The 14,725-nt window shown below is 39.6% G+C and overlaps 1 protein-coding gene across 2 annotated transcripts in view; it reads left to right on the forward strand.

The window, feature by feature from the left end:
• PDK3 (pyruvate dehydrogenase kinase 3) overlaps positions 1-14,725 on the forward strand; it is a 67,814-nt gene that overhangs the window by 12,653 nt on the left and 40,436 nt on the right. For both annotated transcript variants that reach the window (XM_008148382.3, XM_028155805.2), the window contains exons 2-3: positions 7,583-7,724; positions 11,639-11,710. In XM_008148382.3, the coding sequence (XP_008146604.1) occupies positions 7,583-7,724; positions 11,639-11,710 (214 nt within the window). The remainder of the gene's footprint in view (positions 1-7,582; positions 7,725-11,638; positions 11,711-14,725) is intronic.

Here is a 14,725-nt window from a genome sequence, read left to right on the forward strand (position 1 = left end):
ATTGAATTGTCCTTTATTCAAAGTGTCCTTGGAGGCTTTCTGGATGGGGGACACAAGTAGAAGAACAAATGTAAATGTGTATTACTCTTTTCCTTGATTTTTAGCTCCTTTCCTTGGCTGCTTACTCCTATCAATGCTCTCCAGAGTTGTTCCCAGATGTGTATTACTAGGCAAGGTTGGTGTAGGACAAACCAGAATCTTCTCTTAGATTCATTCAGTGGGGGCTTGAGCTTAGAGATCATCTATTCAAACTCCCCAGTTTCACACATGGCCAAGTAGGAGCCCCAGGTAACAAAGAGACTGTCCAAAGCATCAGCTAGTTATTGACATAACATCTTGGCCAGAAATAGATTCTTTTTGGAGGTAAAGGCAGCTTACCTTTTTTGTACTAATCTCTAGAAGACGCAATAGTGAGATGGGAAGAGGTAGCTGTAAGTCTCACAACATCCCGATGGAATAGATGTTTCCATTTCTTGGATGAAGATGCTAAACTTTAGATGACTTAAATCTTGACTAAGCAAAGTTAGGGTCAAAACCACAGTTAAAAGCTCAACTTACCTGAATTTTAAACGTCTGCATTTTTCATTCAACATAATATACCGCTTCTTTCAATATAACATACCATTGCCAGAATGCAGTTCTTTCTAGCCAACAGCGTTTTAGTAATGCTGAGGTTTTGTCTAAATGTGTTCCGTTAGACAATCAGGAAATCGCATGATCTAATGGTCATCTAGTGTTATTATTTCTGAACTGTTAGATGGATACCTACTTACTTACTTACACTGAAGTAATTCTGATTCTGAAGACCACCACCATTTGTTAGTCTGCATATTGTCTCTGAGGATGTGAGAAGCAGTCTATGTGTAGACTATACTCAAGTCTTGATTTGTGGTGCCTACCACCAGTGGGAGCTTGGGCTAATCGCTTAATCCCACTACACACCAGTGACCTTTTCTACAAAATGGAAATGATAGCATCTAATCATAGGCTTGTTGCACTGATGACATTAAGAAGTGCAGCACAGCGCGTGGTACCTGGTAGGTGCTCTGTAGATGTTGGCTATGCTTTTCTTATGGGAAATTAGTGACACAGCATTTCCTGAATGAAATCAGCTTTCTGCTAAGAATAAAAACTGCGTAGGATGCTCTTGATCTCCAGTATTAATTATCTTAAAGGTTGTTGGCTGCAGCTCCCAGCTATATAAAGTGATCATTTTCCAAGAAACAAAGCACTTTCAGCTCATTTGTGCTTTGAGCGTAATTGGCTTGGCTCCTTTTCATTCACTGTAATGGTTAACTTAACATTTAACCTTGAAGATGAGTACACTGTGACCTTTACTTAACTATTCCTGCTTTCATGACAACAAGACATCCTGTAACTCACCAATCCACCCTTAGTACTAGATCCTAACCCTCTCTGGAATTAGGTTGATATGGATCTGTGTGTGGCTTTGACTATGATTGTTACTTACATGTTCTTGCTGGTCAAAACTTATTTGTGATATCAGTTCTCAACATTCATGCCTATTCTATCTACTCTCCTCTCTGGCCAGGCACATCATGTTGACAGTTACTGCCACCATGTTATCGCCTTCCTGTCTACCTTTCGGCTCTTCACCTAACTCTTAAGGATTCAATACCCCTAACCAAATAGTATATAGCAGGCGTCCTCAAACTACGGCCCACAGGCCACATGCGGGTGTTTTGGCCGTTTTGTTTTTTTACTTCAAAATAAGATATGTGCAGTGTGCATAGGAATTTGTTCATAGTTTTTTTTAAACTATAATCCGGCCCTCCAATGGTCTGAGGGACAGTGAACTGGCCCCCTTTTTAAAAAGTTTGAGGACCCCTGGTATATAGAATGCAGTGATCTAGATGTCTATAAGAGGAATTTACCATTACCAGCAAATGTTAGCTTGAACCATTGAATTTTATTTGCTATAGTAAGTTTATACTGAAACTTAGTAGGTATTTTAACTTTCAGTTCTAATCGGTAAATATTAAACACCTACAATGTGCCAAGTGTGCTAATGGACTTCCATTTTCTGAGGTATACTGGGACCTACAGGATTTGGTCTCAGTGATTCGGGGAAATGGCAGGGGGATTGCTCAAGGGGTAGGCACAAATTGTGGGCCCTCAGTGAAATCCATGTACAACTTGCTTTGGCCTTATTGGGCATACAGTGGGGCGGGTTTCTTACTAGTCTGTTTATGAGCATATACACTGAGTGGCCAGATTATTATGCGTTCAGAGATCATAATAATCTGGCCACTCAGTGTATCTTTCAAAAGAGTAAAACAAACAGGATTTCTCAAGAGAGGATCAAGGCACCAGTGGAATCACTCACTTGCCCTCAGCACAGACACAGATGCCCTTCAGGGAAGGATCCACAACCCTCTCCTACTTTCATTATAAGGACCCTACCACAGTCACCCTGTAAACTCGATTCCTGTGACAATACAAATAATCACATGGAGGTACGTATCACAGGCTTCAGACACCATCAGGAAGGTCTGCTTATAGTAGCACATTATCTATGAGATCTTTTTTTGTGTTTTTTTTTAAAATAGACTGATTATAGTTACAAGAAAACCTTTTTTATTTTGTTTATTATTATTTTTTAATACATTTTTATTGATTTCAGAGAGGAAGGGAGAGGGGAGAGAGAGATAGAAACATCAATGATGAGAGAAAATCATCGGTAGGCTGCCTTCTGCATGCCCCCTACTGGGGATCAAGCCTGCAACCCAGGCATGTGCCCTTGACTGGAATGGAACCTGGGACCCTTCAGTCCGCAAGCCGACGCTCTAGCCACTGAGCCTAACCAGCTAGGGCCAAGAAAACTTTTTTTTAGAAGATTGTGTTTTTCTTTAAAAACACTTTTTAATGACTTCATGTTTCCCCATGTAAATATACACTATTGTAATTTATTTTACTGTTGCTTTATTGTTAGATATTTAGGTTGTTTTTAATACCCCCTCCCAACCTTTTATTTGGAGAAATTTCTGACCTTAGGAAAAGTTATAAGAACAATCAGTTAACACTCATATCCAGCACTTAGATTCACCAGTTAACTGTGCCATCCAGCAGGTCCTTGAATAATGTTGTTTCATTATAATGTTGATGAGACACCATAGGAACCTAACTCTTGTCTATGTATCAGTTAGCCTGTGGTAAACTGGGTTTTGTTATCTGTTGTTTCACCAAAAGTTGCAGAACCTATTGAAGGCATTAAGTGGGGACTTACTATATTTGCTTTTTATCTCCCCCCACAGCTCATTCATTCTCCACTGTGATATAGTTATCATGCTGAAGAGTGAACTAGAAGTCTTCAAACAGAAGGGTCACCCTCCACCCTAACCATCAAAACTTTATTTAGGCAAGCAGTTACCCCTAGGCAAAGTAAAGGGCAAAAGGGAGGTTCTTCTCTAGCAACCCTGAATAAACTATTTAAGAAGGATTAGGAAAGCTGGGGTGATGTTAGGACCCCCACCAAAAAGCCCTATGTAGTCAGGAGTTTTGGGTGCTCACTTTGTCAATCTTTAGGTTGCCTCACTCTCAAACATGACTGAATAAGCAAGGACCACCAACCATCTGAGGGAAGTCCGCAGCGAGAAAGAAAGAAACTAAGATAAATAAATGGCCCCCAAAATGACCCCAGAGGAAACATTCAGGCCATAGAAGAATGCTTTAAAATGTAATTTGAGAGCCCAGCCTGCGTGGCTCAGTGGTTGAGCTTCGACCCAGGAACCAAGAGGTCATGGTTCGGTTTGATTTCCCGGTCAGGGCACACAGCTGATCAATGATACTCTCTCATCATTGATGTTTCTATCTCTTTCCCTCTCCCTTCCTCTCTGAAATCAATAAAAATATTTTTAAAAATGTAATTTGAGAAATAAATAATCTACACCTTCTCGTGAACATCTTAGGCGGGTGTCATTTTTCCAAAGATGGCCATGATGTTGCTTTTCTATGATGGGCCTTTGCCAGCCCTCCATCAAGAGGGGGAGTTCAGTCCGATCCCCTTCCCCTGGAGTCTGGGCAGGCTGTGACTGCTTTGACCATTTGGGTATGGCAGAAGGGGGCTAGCTGTGTGACTTCTGAGGCTGGGTCATAAAAGGCCAAATAGCTTCCACCTGGTTTACTAAACCCAATCCAACTAGCCCAAGGCTGCCATGCTGTGAGGAAGCCCACTGACAGGTGACCCAGCAGTGCTCTGGTAGGCAATGCTTGTAGGGTCAGACTTGTGAGTAGGAAGCCTTCAGATACTGCCACTTCCCCAGCATTTGAGGTTTCCCAGCTGACATTCCAGACAAGCCATCCCTCTGGTGTCCTGTCTAAACCCCTGACCCACAACATCTGTGAGCATAATAAAATAGACACTGGGCCAAAAGAAGTCGTGTAATATACGGGTATTGTTGGGGTATTGAATGTGATGGGGAATGAGGTGTGTGTGAAACCCTCAGTCTTCTTTATTTTTATTTTATTTTTAAAAATATATTTTATTGATTTTTTTACAGAGAGGAAGGGAGAGGGATAGAGAGCTAGAAACATCGATGAGAGAGAAACATCGACCAGCTGCCTCCTGCACACCCTACTAGGGATGTGCCCGCAACCAATGTACATGCCCTTGACCGGAATCGAACCCAGGACCCCTCAGTCCACAGACCGACGCTCCATCCACTGAGCCAAACCAGTTTCGGCTTCTTCTTTATTTTTAAAATATATCTTTATTGATTTCAGAGAGGAAGGGAGTGGGGGGGGAGAGAGAGAGAAACATCACTGATGAGAAAGAATCATTGACCAGCTGCCTCCTGCACGTCCCCCTACTGGAAATTGAGCCCACAACCTAGGCATGTACCCTGACCAGGAATTGAATGTGACCTCCTGGTTCTTTGGTCGATGCTCAAACACTGAGCGACACTGGCAGGGCGAAACCCCCAGTATTTGGCTCTGGAGTTTCTGGCTCACTGTTAGCAATAATGTCAGTAATAACACTGTTAGTAATAATAACAAGGCCTGGTCTGGAGTTGAGAGCAGCCTCAAGTTTGGTAGACCCCAGATCTGCTACCTATTTTGATCTCTTTTTATATTCAGGAATAAATTTTCACAAACAAAGGAAAACCTTAAACTTTTCAGGCAGTGAAATAGTACTTCTAGACATGGAGTAAAGCAAACATTTTAAAAGTATAAATGAAGCTAAAAAAATAAGGGATTCTTTTGAAGGATATTCACAATCATTTGATAGCGCTCTGTTCACACTTCAGGCAGTTTCTCTGAAGGACTCTTCAATTAATCATTGTTTAGCCTTGGTAAGTCCAAGAATTAACTACTTATAGTTCCAAAATGCAATGTTTTCAAAAGATTGAAATCTTGCAGCTGGAGAAAAATCAAAGAGCTGCCCTGAAAATTCTATTTTCTTGGTTAATTTATCCTTTTTAAGATGGTTAATGGTAAAAATACATTGACAGTATTTAGAAAAAGCAACATTATCTGAATGAGCTGATCACTCTGTTGGGTTTTGGTGCCTTGCTAATAATTTTTCCATTTGTTACTCTCCTTTTCCATTCCCTCTTTCAATTACTTCTATTCCCAAACTATTCCCCACCAAGTGTTAAAGGTGAAAGTGTTAAAGGACAAAGATAGCCTTTAGGTAATCCAGACAGGAGATTCTACATGTGGCTATGAGGTTTCTTAGCTCTAACTATAAGATAAAAGGTCACTTCATTAACTGAAGAAATAATTGTGGGCTTTTTATTTTTTTTGCTTCCTGTAAATTAGTCGAAAAGAGTATTAAAGATTCACCAGAACTACAGGTCACTCTGGAAACCAGGGATAAAAAATAAGTCTGAACTATTATTCTTGCTCTCAGAAGGGTAGTCAAATGCTCCTTTCTTATGGCGACCATCACTAAGAGGGCTCCCTGCATTAAATCGAAAGTCATTTTTGTTTTTATGTCTAATTCATTCTATATCTTGGTGAATGGAAAGCGATTTGGGACCTTTCTAGGCAATGCCAATAATACCTTTTGCAAATGTAGACATTGTCTCCAGCTTTTCAATGGATGGGCAAAGTGGGAAAAACAAACAGCTGAACAGAACGAAAGGCTCATCAAATGAGGAAGAAGAACTGAAGAAATAAACATGAGTGTGTTAAAGCCAATGATTACCCGTAATTTGTGTTCACTAAAGGCAGAATTTTCCACGTCCTTCACCCACTCCTTTGTCATCTTCTGAACTGATACTAGGGAATAATTTAATTGGTAAATTTAAATAACATAGAGTAGAGAAATGCAGAATAAAAATAGAAAATCAAAATGAAGGAATGTAGAAAAGCCACAGAAGTGGGGAAAAAGTGAAGTCAAATAACTGGAAAGAAGAACTGGAAAATAGTATGCCAGAAGACGTATAAAAACAGAACCCTTTTGAGAGGATATTCAGTTAAAACCAGAAGGATTTTTTTGTAAGTTTACTTTAAAAAGTTTATTGGAACCCTTTGATTTAAACTGAGTATCCAGCATTAATATAGAGGATAAAATACTTTCAACTTACATGAGGAAAACCACAGAAAGGTTTAAAAAAATCAGGTATTTCGTATTTATTTTTAGGTTCACTAATTAACTAAGTATAAAAGATGTATTCCTCGTTTAAGCTGATGTATAATTATGGTATCTGAGTACAAAGAATTTGTCTTGAAAGCTAAATTAGAATGTAGGAGGCAAAACCGGAGATTTTTCAGGTACCCTTTTTTAAAACTACAAACTTCTGAAAGTATTATTCTCCAATAAATCATTGAGAAGCTACCAATAGTGAGGCACTTTAATTGGTGCCATGGGGTCTGTGGCTGTTTCCCTGAGTGGCAGAGTGGTCCCTGAAAAAACACATTTGAAGAAAATCTCAGTATATAGTGGGTGAATATTTGTGGAATGAATGGATCTGTTGCCTTCTGGAAATGCCTCTGAACAGGAATCGATTTATATATTCTCTTACTTTTAAAAGTACTTGGCAGTTTTCCCACAGAGTTTATTTGAAAACAAATCCAGATTACACCCCAGGTCACTTTTTTTGTTTTGTTAATTCTCACCTGAGGATATTTTTCCATTGATGTTTTAGAGGGAGTGGAAGGGAGGGGGGAGAGACAGAGAGAAACATTGATGTGAGAGAGACACATCCATTGGTTGCCTCCCGCATGCACCCTGACCAGAGCTGGGGCTCAAGCCTGCAACCCAGGTACGTGCTCTTGACCAGAATCAAACCCAGGACCCTTCAGTCCACAGGCTGACGCTCTACCCACTGAACCAAACTGGCTAGGACCCAGGTATCTTTTAGATCGCCACTGGTAACACTAGGGGCAGATTTGTGTTAAGGAGAAAAACTGCTTTCAAGGTGGCCTCTTGGAATAAATGTTCTTTTGCTATGCTTATTAAATGATTTTCTTAAATTTGCTATTTCAGAGGATAAAAATTTAACTAGAGGTTGCAGAATTATTTAATTGTCTCTTCCCGACCAGTAACTGCTACCATGGCAACATTTATTCCATCTATTAGATTGTAAATCATGGACAATTTTTCATCTCTGAATAGGGAGAGACAATGCGTGTGAAAAAACGTCATACATGTTTCTACGGAAGGAGCTTCCTGTGCGCCTGGCTAACACCATGAGAGAAGTTAATCTTCTGCCGGATAATTTGCTTAACCGCCCTTCAGTGGGATTGGTCCAGAGTTGGTAAGTAAATAATGTGCCTTCAAATGGGTCTTCCCATGATGCTCGGAACATTTGGCATTGGGACCATTCTCCCTGAAAGTGCACGCAGCGCCTGTGTAGGAGTGAGTCACTCGGGATAGCCGGGTTTTCCAGGCAATTAGAATTTTTTTTTTAACTGACAGTTTAAAATCGCCTTAATGAAAATACTTTTATTTTTTTTAAACTATATTTTATTGATTTTTTACAGAGAGGAAAAGAGAGGGATAGAGAGTCAGAAACATCGATGAGAGAGAAACATCGATCAGCTGCCTCTTGCACACCCCCTACTGGGGATGTGCCCGCAACCAAGGCACATGCCCTTGACCTGAATCGAACCTGGGACCCTTGAGTCCGCAGGCTGATGCTCTATCCACTGAGCCAAACCGGTTTCGGCGTTAATGAAAATACTTTTAAACTGTACAAGACACTTTCTTGACCTTTCAAATTTTGTTTTTCTGCTTATAAATGTGATGGCTTATTTAAAAAATGGGAGAGTACAGAAAAGTAGAGAGGAATAGCGATGCAGTTACCGATGTACGCAGGTCTGCAATCCTTTAGATGGGGGATATTGCTTCCATCAAGTCTCAGCCTTGCTCCTTTTGTTTTCCTTTTAAAGAAGTTCCTTGAAGGCAGTACTTCTTTTAGAACACATTAAGTCATTTAAAGGGACCTTGGATTAGAAAAATATCACTACTTGCTATGCTGCATTTGCCCTGTGAATAGTATGAAAAATTTTAACAAGTATCACTCAAAGCTTCATCAGATACAGCTCTGAGCTTAAAGCATGTGTTATTTAATTGAGGAAGTTGAACTTGTGAGTCAACACCTGACTAGGTCAGCAGGGTGAGGTTGGTGAGTGGTAGGATGTGGGAGAGTGGGTGCATTTTTAGAAAGGGATTTGCATAGATTTGAGAAATATAGGCAGGTCTCCTCTCGATTATAAAAGCGAGGTAGAAGTCACTGGAGAAAGCTGGGGAAGAAGGGGAGGCCAGGTGCAAAAAGTGCTCTCAAGCAGGGACAGAGGAAGTGCTGTGGGACAAGTGTTTTGTACTGCCCCTTGATGGGGGGCTTGAAATGACAGGGACAGGGAGAGCATTTTAGGGGAAGGGAATGTGGACAGATCCAAGGAGAATGGAACTATTAATTCATTGAGAGGGTCAATGCAGGCCAGGCTACTGAAAGAGAATGGACATTCAATAGTCATTCCTCAGTGATACAGGGGTGAGCAAAAAGTAGGTTTACAGTTCCTATGGAAAATAATACAATCCAAAATAAAGAATAATACAAGAATAAACTCTGTGCTTCACGTACTCACAACTGTCAACCTACTTTGGCCCACCCTGTATTAATTGTAATACATTCTTAGGGCTGAGAATAACTTAATCTGAGAAACACTATTGGGAGGTCTAGGAGATCCAGTGTCCAGTCCCTGTTCCAGACACATAGCAACTCCTCCCCGTGGGAAGCACAGGGGCCCTGGAACCCAGGAGAGATGATGACCATGACTTCGATCTCATAGTCAGTTGCTTTCTACCTTAAATGCATAGCTTGTTTCAGAAGGAGCAGCAGGTTTGCATGAGACTTCCTTATTGCTCAAGGCCATCATTAGAGATTTCCAAAAGCAAATATATAAGCCCTATTGGGGCTACTGTGGGTGGGGGTTCCAGGCAGGCTAGATGACTTTCAAGTCCCCTGGTCTTGGTGGCAATGACAGTCAAATATTTACTATCACTTATTTAAAAGGTAATTCAGGAGCTTCAAAGTGAATTGCTGGCAAAGCATTGACTCAAATTACTGTGCCAACTCTTTGTGTCTCCTCGCCATTCCTTTTCCATGGCCGTTCTAAACACACACGCGTCATTTCCTCCTTTTCTTAAACATTCAATTTCGAAATAATTTCCTACTTAACAGAAGGGTTTGCAAGACTAGTAGCAAGAATTCCCATTAGGAACCTTTACCCAGATTCACTAATTGCTAACATTTGACATTTGTTCTACCATTCTCATTCATATTCTTTCTCTGTATATAAATGTGTGTATGTATATCTGTATGTGTATATATATATATGTGTGTGTGTGTATGTATGGCATAACACACACACATATAATACACACACATGTTATTTTTTTCCTGAAACATTGCATTAATGCTAGACATCATGCCCCTTCTACCCCTAAATAGTTTAGTAGATATCTACTTAGAACAACTCTTAGAAAACCACAGCATGTTAAATTTGGGGATTTAGCACTGATCCAGTAATATTTTCTAATATGTAGAACTTGTTCTTATTTCATCAATTGTCCTAATAGTGTTCTTTTTTAATAGAACACCCTACCCCCAATTTAGGAATCCAATGCAGGATCATGCATTGTGTTTAGTTGTTATTTCTTTTCCCTTTTAAGGGTGGCCTTGCAGGGTGGTTTGACCTGATATTTTAGCACTATCTAATCCATAGCTTTATCTGTCCAGAGACTTAAAAAATATACCCAGAGATGAACATATATTATGCATAGTCACAAAGGTCAAGTGAGGCTGATTAATAAAATGTAATTTCTATCTATTTATGTGCTTAATGGTCACTGTTAGTTGCTTAAATAGCCTCTTCCTCTATCAGAGCTAGCTAGTAGGATTAGTGTCATTAATCTAATTGTTAGATATAATTAGAATAAGAGATAATTCTTTCAGGACATGTTAAGATCCAAAGCAGAGATCACACACCTGTGAGTAATTGAAATCTCTGCATCCCCACCGGATCCAGCAGGTCCTGTGTGAATGTAGCTGCTATAGTCAAGTACCTCCCTGGGTCCCATTTTTCTGTGTTCTCTAGATCTTTATGTTGGACATACCATTTCTTATACTGGCCCTGATTGAGATAAGGAGCTAGTCTTTTAAAAATACATATTTTTATTGATTTCAGAGAGGAAGGGAGAGGGAGAAAAAGCTAGAAACATCAATGATGAGAGAGAATCATCCATTGGCTGGCTCCTGCACAACCCCCACTGGGGATCAAGCCCACAACCTAGGTATGTGCTCTGACCGGGAACCGAACTGTGACCTCCTGGTTCATAGTTCGATGCTCAACCACTGAGCCACTCTGGCCAGGCGGATAGGGAGGAGCTATTCTTAATCCTGAAGCTGTTTCTGAGTGTTTAAGAGAGTTTAACTCTGAGAAGGAACCTTCATTATTTCTGGTTTCTAAGTTCTTAGCGCACAATTCAGGGTCACACATGTGCTTCTTACAATTTATGTGCACTTGTTTGGGTAATTAAACTCTCGATTTGGTGTGTCAGTTAGGGTATGTTTGTAAGAAATCCAGCTAAACCTAGCTGAAACAATTCATTGGCTTGTTTGTCACTATAAGATCCAGCCATAGGATGAGCTTTTGGTGTTGCTTTGATTCAGAGGTTTCTGGAGCTTCTCAAGGTCCTGCTTTCCATGGAGTTGGCTTCACTTTCAGGCTAGATTTCCTCCTGGTGACAGAATAGCTGCAATAGTCCCAGGCTTCACATCCACACAGCAAACTAAAACAGCAGAGCAAGTTGATTTCTCTCCCAGAGACCTCCATTAAGTCTTTCTTCTTTTACTGTTTCTGAATTGAGACAGTATGCCCATTCCTGAGCCAATCCCGGTGTCCAGGGATATGTGACGCAGTAACAGGCTTAGACCTGGACTACCAGACTAATTAGGAATGAGTGACAAGAGAAATAGAATTGCCCAGAGAAAAGTCAGGCCACGCAGGAGCTGTGCGTGGCATTGGCTTTTCCCGAAGCACTTGGACTGCGTGGGGGAGGGGAAGGGATGTTACTTGAGTGGAAATTTGGGGTACTCTACGGAAGAGGGAAAGGAGAAATGGGTGTTGGGTAGACAGCTAACACAGTAGGTCTTCTTTTTTTCAGGTATATGCAGAGCTTCCTTGAACTCTTGGAGTATGAAAATAAGAGCCCCGAGGATCCAAAGGTCTTAGATAAGTAAGTATGGTACCGAACTCATCTAAAAGTCAAAAGGTCTAGGTAAAAAATGGTTTGGTGAATGGAGCTCATGTCAGTAAGAACCAAGAAGTATAATTTGGATGGAAGCATCAGATTTCTTAATGGGTAATGACTCAACATTGCCTTTTTTGAAATTTAAAAATTGAGCTTAAAATATAATAGTTACAAAATGAATAATGACACTTCAATTATAGTTCATTATCTAATTCTTTTAAAAATTTAAATTAAATTTGTTGGGGTGACATTGTTTAAATAAAAGTACATAGGCTTCAAGTGTACGATTCTATAATACGGCACCTGTATATTCCATTGTGTGTTCACTACCCACACTGTGTATTTGCTCCTCTTTACTCTTTACTACCAGTTCCGCAACCCCATTTCTTTCTGGCAACCACCATACTGTTGTCTGTGTCTAGGAGTTTTTTTGTTTGTTTGTTTGTTTGTCTTGTTTGTTCATTTGTTGCTTTCAGTTTTATATCTCACATATGAGTGAAAGCATATGGTACTTGACATCTTCCATCTGACTTATTTTGCTTAGCATGATATGATCTAATTCTTAATACTTTTGTGCTTATGGGGAACTGGTGCGGGCCCTCACTCTAAATGTTGCAGTAAATGTTCCACCTAGTGGTCGTTTTAAGAATGCAGTGGTCTCTTTATATGCATGAATCTATCTACTCAGTCCTTTACAGTATTTTTTTTTAAATATATTTTTATTGATTTCAGAGAGGAAAGGAGAGAGAGAGAGAGAGAGATGGAAACATCAATGATGAGAATCCTTGATTGGTTAGAGCCCGCAAGCCGGGCATGTGCCCTTGACTGGAATTGAACCTGGGACCCTTCAGTCCGCAGGTCGATGCTCTATCCACTGAGCCAAACCAGCTAGGGCTACAGTATTTTTTAAAAAATATTTATTTATTTAGACTTACATATTCTTTACTTTTATAGCTTAAAACAATCCAGATGCAAATTGCATACAGTTAACTAATTAGGCTATTTGTGACAGTGATAAAATTTTTTCTCTTTTTATTATATCATGGCACATCTTAAAATCTTCATGTAGTCTTTTTAAAATTAGTAATCCTGGCCAAAACCGGTTTGGCTCAGTAGATAGAGTGTCGGCCTGCGGACTGAAAGGTCCCGGGTTCGATTCCGGTCAAGGGCATGTACATTGGTTGCGGGCACATCCCCGGTAGCGGGTGTGTAGGAGGCAGCTGATCGATGTTTCTCTCTCATCGATGTTTCTAGCTTTCTATCCCTCTCCTTTCTCTCTGTAAAAAAATCAATAAAATATATTAAAAAAAATAAAATTAGTAATCCTGGCCACTGATGAAGTTCTTGCATTATATAGAGTGTCTTCCAGAAATGTATACACAATTTGAATGATTATAAAGTCCGTATTTATTAACATACAGTTCATTTTCAAAATTTAAAAGAATCTACAGAAATGAATAATTTTTTTTGTCAATGCCTTTTTTCAAACTGATGACCATTCTGGTCCAGGCACTGCTGATAATGTAAAGCAATGGAATCGCAAACATCAAAAATCATTTTGTTTGGTATTTGTGCACCTTTAATTAGTCAAGTCTTTCCAGTGTTGTACCTTAAACTTTTATCTTTTATGTATCCCCATAAAAAAGTCCAGTGGATAAATTTTCTTTGTTCAAAGCTTAGTCTGGCTTCACCCACTATATCAAATCAGTTAAACCTGAAATGGAGTGAAAATTGAGTTATCAGCTGTTAAAGTGTGTATATATATTTTGGGGTACCCCCAAAAATGTATACACACTTTGAATAATTATAAAGGCAATGTTTGTACTTCAACTGCATTTTCAAACTTCCAGTAGCATTTTAGGATGAATTTCCTTTGTTCAAAACTTAGTCTGGCTGAAAAGAAAGCAACATCAATTGAGCTATCAGCTGTTAAAGTGTGTGTGCATGTTTTGGACACCCTGTATGTTGTTACTCTGAGTTGGTGACATTTTACAAAGACATTTACTTAAGATATTAATTGCATAATTCATTTGAAATGTGTTTTACATTAAAATTACTACTTCCTGGTTATATAATTAAATACCACAGACAGTTCAAAGTTTTGCTTGATGAATTATAATCACAAATTGTAGTCTGCTCTATTACATATAGATTAAGTGGTTTAATAGTGTGTGATGCAAAAGAGACGTTTGAAATTATTCACTAAAAGCATTTAAAACTTTTTGCGTGACACTGAAACGTATATTAATGCTTGAATTATCCTTTGCAAAAATATTTTTACATATGACAGTCTAACCTCTGTCATCCACACCCCTGGATCCACCAGTACTTTGGCAGTTGACTATTCTTTTTTTTTTTTTAATATATTTTATTGATTTTTTACAGAGAGGAAGAGAGAGGGATAGAGAGCCAGAAACATCGATGAGAGAGAAACATCGATCAGCTGCCTCCTGCACACCCCCCACTGGGGATGTGCCCGCAACCAAGGTACATGCCCTTGACCGGAATCGAACCTGGGACCTTTCAGTCCGCAGGCCGACGCTCTATCCACTGAGCCAAACCGGTTTTGGCCAGTTGACTATTCTTTACAAATCTGTCTTATAGTCTTCTAAATCTGCTACTCTTGCTTGCTCTTCCTTGTTCATCTATTTAGCCACTTGAGGAAGGACCAGTGAAAAGCTGAAATCCTTTCTTCTAAGATCAGGACCAAGACAAGGATGCCCCCTCTTGCCCCTTCTATTCAGCATAAGTACCGGAAGTCCTTCATATATTTTTCTCTGTTGATTGGTGAGAGCTCTCTCGAGTTCTTGATCTGCTCAATGCCCATTTCTTCCACTGTACCAATAAGCTATCACACACTCTTTTCAGTCTTTAAAAAATGTTCAATGTGTTATTACATTTGAACGCATAAAACCAATAATGGTTTTATTTTGGAGAAACAGAAAAGAGTGTGCTTTTTATATGACAACTTTGATTCTATTGCTGCTATTTATTATGCAC

The sequence above is a fragment of the Eptesicus fuscus genome, chromosome 1 (assembly GCF_027574615.1).
Source record: "Eptesicus fuscus isolate TK198812 chromosome 1, DD_ASM_mEF_20220401, whole genome shotgun sequence".
NCBI classification, from domain to species: domain Eukaryota; kingdom Metazoa; phylum Chordata; class Mammalia; order Chiroptera; family Vespertilionidae; genus Eptesicus; species Eptesicus fuscus.